The sequence below is a fragment of the Pseudonaja textilis genome, chromosome 7, assembly GCF_049901715.1.
Source record: "Pseudonaja textilis isolate UNSWEBS1 chromosome 7, rPseTex1.2, whole genome shotgun sequence".
NCBI classification, from domain to species: domain Eukaryota; kingdom Metazoa; phylum Chordata; class Lepidosauria; order Squamata; family Elapidae; genus Pseudonaja; species Pseudonaja textilis.
Window position 1 is genome coordinate 54,246,939 of NC_141996.1, and position 6,826 is coordinate 54,253,764.

The following is a 6,826-nucleotide window of genomic DNA, read 5'->3' on the forward strand; positions in this document are numbered from 1 at the left end:
TATGAATGAATAAAACTGAATAGAAATAAAGGAAGAAATAGTAAGAAGGTGGAAAACAGTAATAAGATATGAAGTTGAATATATAAGATGCTTATTAAGTTATGTGTTGAAATGTGATAATTTAGAATTATATTGTATTCAAATGAGATGTTTTATTTGTTTTTCTTAAGTAGTTGTTGAAAAAGATGTTTTATGTTCTTATGTCTTATGTTTTGTTTGTGTATTGTTTTTTGTAAATTAATAAAACTTTACAAAAAAAAAAAAGAATTAGCCATCTGCATTGGCTACTCTTCATATATTTCTCCTCTGGGCGATCCTGTGCTTGAAAGACAGAAGTGTATTCAATTATCTGAGCCAAGGACCATATGATTATCCTATCTATTATTAGACAGGGCTTGGCTAGAGAGTGCAATCAGACCAGGAACAGATGTTTCTCAACATGTTAAAATTCTGCTTGCAGACAAAATTCCAAAATTACAGTGGCACCAGCCAAATTTTTAACTACAGCTATAAAAAGCAAGTTTGTGACTAACACATCATTATGTTTTAATTTCAAATGTTATATTTATCTATTTATTTTGTCTGTTAAATTGTTTTATCTAATGCCAAGTTTTAGATTATCTCTGCACCTTATTATCTGAGTCGTTTGGCCAAAAACAAGAGGGCAAACTTTGTTATTGTTGTTGTTATTCCTTAATGAGGGTTTAAAGAGAAGCTGTTTCTGATCAACTTCAGGATTAAAAACAAATGTCCAATGAAAATAAAGAATTCCATTTTGCATTGTCAGACTATTTGCAGACTTTATTGCAGCTTTACTGTGTATGTGTGGGTGTCTGATAAACTGGGATGTTGATTTCTGTCTGTGAAAAACATTATTTTGTTTTCTCCATAAGACAATAGCATTGAAGTAGGAAAGAAATAATAGGAGGAAAGTATTAAACATCTTGTCCCTTTTAGACCCCTCTGAGGAAAAAAATCAATTTATCAGGCAATTGAATTGGGGCTGACCTGCATAATGCAGTTTGGTTCCAAATTACATAGATTTACTATGTAAATTATATGAAAGAGATATTTCTAATTAATGAGTTACCAGAGAAAATGAATGCTTCTTAGAAAGGACAAAATTAGGCAATAGAATTACTAGCCAACAACCAATGAAGAATTTGCAGAAGTATTAAAGTTCTACATGTCATGTATATATTCTTATTATATATTCCACACATTAGAGTTCTAATATACACCAGGATTTAAGAGTTCTGTCTTCTAATAACTGTCCATCATTCATCATCTCTTTTCACTTCTACACTCAATATTTCTTATTGTCAGTTAGATCACAGTGCCCAATGTGAGATCCCTCTAAAAATCTTCACTCAATAATTGTTATTAATGTGGCAGATAATAGAAAACATTAGTAACAACATCAATATATTTTATTTAAACAATTAAGTTAAATTGACTCACATTTCATTTTTGTCCCAGTTTTGCCCATATTCTGTCCCAACATTATTTGGACTTGACTCCCATTATGCCACTTTAGTGGGTATCAGCTATAAAATCCATCATACGGCTCAATCTATATACTGGAATGAAAACTTTTTCTTTTCATTCCTATCCTAATTTCAAGAACATTTCAGACAACTTTGGCAAAGAAATACTCACAAAGTTCACACTTGAGACCATAAGCTTTTGAAATCTTATTGACACGGATCAGAGGAGTGTGTCCAATTTTCTCTAAGACGTTTGACAAAATCTTTGGTTCTTTTTGCCTGTACAAGGAAAAAAAAAACAAATTAACCCTGAAATGCATTATTGACTCCAATGAGTACCAAAGCAGTGGTCGCCAATTGGTGGGCTGTGGCCCACTGGTGGGCTGTGAGAAAATTTTGGTGGGCTGTAGAGAAATGTTCCCCCAAAGCACCCCCCAAAGCCCACCCACCCACTGGCTCCCACCCTTCGGCCGAGCGCAAACCTGCAAAAATCAGTGTAGCCTTTGCCGGCCAGGACGAGGTAATGGTGCTGTTGCAGCAAGAGGGGGCTGGTGGCACAGGCAGACTGAAGCGGCAATGGAGATGGCCGGAAGGCGCAGGAGCGCTGTGCTGCTTGCATTTGTGTGGCACTCCCGCACCTTCCAGTTTGCCTCTCCTGGCCTGGGCTCTTCCTTGATGGCCACAGGCTGTAGGGATGGCCCAGGGCAGGAAAAGTACTGGCTGCTGGTGGTGGGAGGGGGTGGAGTGGGCAAGTCTGTGCTCACCATCCAGTTCAGAGGTCTGGAATGGGGCGTCAGCATCAGTTTCCTCGTCCTTCTCGGCACTCTGCTCTGCTGCCCCCCCCTCCCACGGCCCCAGCCATCACTGCCTGGGAAAAGCACAGGAAAAGCGAGTAGAAGCATAGTTCTTGCTGGGGTGAAAGAGCTGAGATTGAGGAAGGCACAGGCAAGAGAAGACAGAAGCTGCCACCTTTGAAAAGTGCCGCTTTTTGTTGCCTGTGCCTTCCGATCTCTGTTCTTTCATCCCAGCGAGAGCTTTTTCTGCTTGCTTTCTTTTCCTGGGGGGGGCAGCAGAGATGTCAGGGCTGCTCTCCCCCCTCAGCAAGCCAGGCCTGGAGGAACATGAAGAATTGTGGGCAAGCGCCGGAGAAAGGCATGTTGGAAAAGCCAACACATGTTTCCAGCACGCTCTCCTCTGTCCCAAAGTAGGATTGAGTGGGGGGGAAGGGAGCAGGGGGGAGGGTAGGAGGGAAGGAGAAGCCCAGCTGGCTTTCCTTTGATGGGGGAAGTGGGGACACCAAATGCCTAGACCAAAAGAGCACTGAGGAAGATGGGCTCCTAATAACCAGCCTGTTTGTGCAGGCGAGAGCCCGGACACTTCCCCACTTCAGCCTCTACACAGGGGGGACCCTTCTCTGCTTGGAAGTGGAGGGAGAAACCTGGAGATTAGCCTCAGGGAGTCCTCTTATGTGGAGGCCGAAGGAGCGGGTGTTGCCTGGTTATTAGGAGCCCAGCCCTCCTTTCCTTCTCCAACTCCAGGCAGCCATACCAGGCAAAGGAGGGAGAGGTTTCCTCTGACTTGGGGGAGATTTGAGATGACAGGAGACCAGATTGGGGGGGGGGGCTCTGCTTTCCTGCCATTTGAGGGGGAGCCAGTTCTTCCCTATTCAGATCTTCCCAGCCTCCAGGCACTATGTGGCTTCTTAAATCCTCCCTCTTTTCCCCTCAAACAAAGAGAGAGGCCCCTCCTTTCCTTTCGCTCTACCCCACAGTTATGATTAAGCATTTATGATTTTGTTATAATTAAATAAGAATTTATGTGTGTATGTGTGTGTGTATAATAAAAATAATTTTTTAAATATTAAATTTATATTTAATATAAAAAATAAAATTTTTACATTAAATATATTATCTTTTTTTAAAAATTCGTATTAGTGGTTCTTGGGATTTAAAAATATGAGTTTGGTGGTCCCTGAGGTTGAAAAGGTTGGCGACCCCTATATTAGATGATTAACGATAACATATGTGGGAAAGATAAATTAAAAAAAGAGACAAGTGCAAAAAAAGTTAGAAGAATATAAGAGACTAGAGACTGAACTACAGAAAGACCCACAAAAAAAGAACATTAAAAATGGAATTTAAAAAACGTAAGCTGAATTTGATGGATAAAGAAGAACTAGAGCAAAAAATTAAAAGAATTAAGCAAAACTTTTTTGAAAATGCAAACAAGCCAGGAAGATGGCTGGCATATAAATTGAAAAAAGATAAAGAAAAGAATTGATTCACCAAGTGGTGAAAGGACACTTCACCATCAAAATGAAGATAAAATGAAAATAGTCCAAAAATACTATGAAAAACTATATGATCAAGAGACAATTTCAGAAGATAAAATAAAACAATATTTTCAAAAAGTGGAATTACTGACAGTACCAGAAACAGTTAAAGCAACATTAGGAGAGAGAATAACAATGAAGGAATTAATGGAAGCAATTAAAAGACAAAAGAATGGCAAAACTACTAGGACCGGATGGACTATCAGCAGAACTTATAAAGATATGCAAGATTCTTTAAGTAACGTAATGTTGGAAGTATTTAATGCCTTATTGTTGGAGGCGAAAGTACTCTTGGATGGAGGCATATATTGCTCTCATACCAAATGAAGACTCAGACTTGCAACAGATTAAAATTATAGAATTATTGAATGCAGACTATAAAATATTTGCATCAATTATAGCAGAAAGACTAAAGGGATTTTAAAACCAGTTTACACACTCAGATCAAAATGGTTTTCTATCTAAGAGATAAATTAAAGATAAGATAAGAATAATTTTGAATACACTGGAGTATTATGAAGCACATCCAGAGAAGCAAATGGCGTTGATCTTTTTAGATACACAGAAGACAATGTGAACTGGCAGTTTATGTTGGCACAGCTAAAAGAGATGGATTTTGGGGAGCGATTTATTAAAACGATTAAGGCAATATAACATAAACAAACCACAAAAGTGATGGTAAATGGAGATATGACTGAAAAGGTTAATATTAAGAAAGGTACAAGACAAGGATGTCTCTTGTTGCCATTACTATTTGTATTGACTTTGGAAGTATTGAATAGAAATATTAAACAAAATAGGCAGATAAAAGGTATGGAAATTAAAAAGAAAGAGTACAAGTTACAGACATTTGCAATCTAGTTTTTATTTTAGAAGACCCACAAGAAACAGGGTCTAAACTAATGGAAAAAATAGAAGAGTATGGAGATGTAGCAGAACTGAAAATAAACAGAAAAAAACCAAGATTTTAGTGAAGAACATCACAGATAAGAAAAAAAAGTTAATTAAGAGATTAGATATTCGGATTACCAAGAAAGTAAAGTACTCAGAGATTCAACTAACAGCAAGATGTGTAACAATTAAAGATAATTATAATTAAGATAGACTTAGAAAAATGGAAAGGTTTGCAATTATTGTTAATAGGACAGATAGCCACAATTAAAATGAATATATTTCTAAGGTTATTGTATTTGTTTCAAACAGTCCCGATAAAGCTGGAAAAAATATTTTGAGGATTTGAACTAAAATAATATTAAAATTTATAAGGCAAGGGGAAAAGCAAGAATTAATTTTAAAATGCTATAGGATAAAAGAATGAGTGGAGGTTTTGGACTGAACAAATTGGAAATTATATTATCAGGCTGCAGTGTTAAGGTGGATGAAAGAATGGATCACATTGAGGAATATAAGATTATTGACCCTGGAGGCACATGATTTGCAATTGGGTTGGTATGCCTTTCTATGGTATGGGAAAAATAAAATACATGGTTACTTTCAAAGACACTATATAAGAAATGCTTTATTGCTAGTATGGGAGAAAATTGGAGAATGGTACTATTTGAAAATACCAGCTTGGCTTTCAACAATGGAAGCACTATTCATCCAAACATTTTTAATATGGGAAGTTGCATACATTCCCTGGAATATGCTGAAGCTATACTGAAGCTGGAACATGTCATAGTTCTCTATAACTCTCATTTCAGAATTCTCGTCTAAGGTGATTTTATTTTATTATTACTTTTATAATAAAAACTGAAATGAAGGAATACACTATATAAATGTATGTAAGAATACATCTTCTAAAGTGTTAGAAGACAGGGAAATTTAGCGTACTGAACTCTCTTCTTTCAAAAGCAGATTCTTAGCACATCATATTGCCTGTGAGCCAACAATAACTTTGTTTCCTGTTTCAGATATAGTTTTAAAGCAGGCATTGCTTTAAGTTACTACTTACTGAGGCACATAGTGATGAGGTGACTCTGAGACGGATTTTCCTGGTTTCCAAGTGCATCTGCTAGGCAAATTGGGACTAATCCAGGTGTTACTGGTTTTGGCTCCTGGGTTTTCCACATCTCCATTGAGGAAAGGACAAACTCTGATTGTTTTATTGGAAGTATAAACAGATGCCATCATAAACTAAAAAGGAAATATAGAAAAACAAGCATTTCAACAAAGATTTGAACTCCAGTAAAACAAAGCATCCCTAGTGGAAAGAATCTACCATGTTTAAATATATGTGTTTTATGTATTATAGAAGGTATTACTATCTTTTGCAACAGATAGCATTTTCTAGATGATTTTTTATTGTTATTTTTGGCAGCCAAAGATTAAAAGAAGGCATGTCAGTTATATGATGATATCGGTGCAGGTAAAAACAGAATATTCATCTCAATCATCTCTATAGGCTATGAATTAGTTCCTCTCTTCCTTTGTGGAAATCAACATCATTTGAGAGTTTTCTAGGTATTTGATGATCATCTCTGCAGTGTTACTATCAACCATGTTTTTTGCTGTTGTGTGAGACAATAACTAGAGAGCCACAATTTTCTTTTTTAAAAATAACTTTATTAAACATTACAATTAGAATAGTACAAGATAATGCGAACTAAAATATCCAAAAGAAGAAAGAAAGAATGAAAGGTGCAAAGAGAAAAATTAGGAAATAAATATTAAAAAAAAAGAAAAGAGATAAAAGTAAAAACATAGTGAAGAAAAATGATATATGTATGTATGCATGCATGTATGTATGTATGTAAAGACCATCAAGGGTTTATTTGATTAAATAAATCAATTTTATATTTGTTTAACAATCTAACTATCTTAATCTTTAGTCCATTAAAATCATGATCTAGAACTAGATTTCATTTCTTTGTCCCTTCTCACAATATTCTTCAATATTCTTTCTTTTGTAAGAAAGATTATAATTGTCTTGGTTTATTGTTGGTAAGAACTTTTAATTATTAAAATATCAGTCAATTTCTTTTATAAGTCTAATGTAACATTTTTC

The 6,826-nt window shown here is 35.9% G+C and overlaps 1 protein-coding gene across 2 annotated transcripts in view; it reads right to left on the bottom strand.

The window, feature by feature from the left end:
- LOC113444759 (cystathionine beta-synthase-like) overlaps positions 1–5,952 on the bottom strand; it is a 31,734-nt gene extending 25,782 nt beyond the window's left edge. Inside the window, exons 1-2 of one of the 2 annotated variants that reach the window (XM_026713634.2) lie at positions 5,774–5,952; positions 1,660–1,766 (exon numbers count right to left, since the gene is read on the bottom strand). In XM_026713634.2, coding sequence (XP_026569419.1) covers positions 1,660–1,766; positions 5,774–5,952 — 286 coding nt within the window. Of the gene's footprint in view, positions 1–1,659; positions 1,767–2,251; positions 2,661–5,773 lie in introns of those variants that run through there. The other variant, XM_087937658.1, reaches the window with a different exon arrangement.
- Between the last annotated feature and the right edge of the window lie 874 nt (positions 5,953–6,826).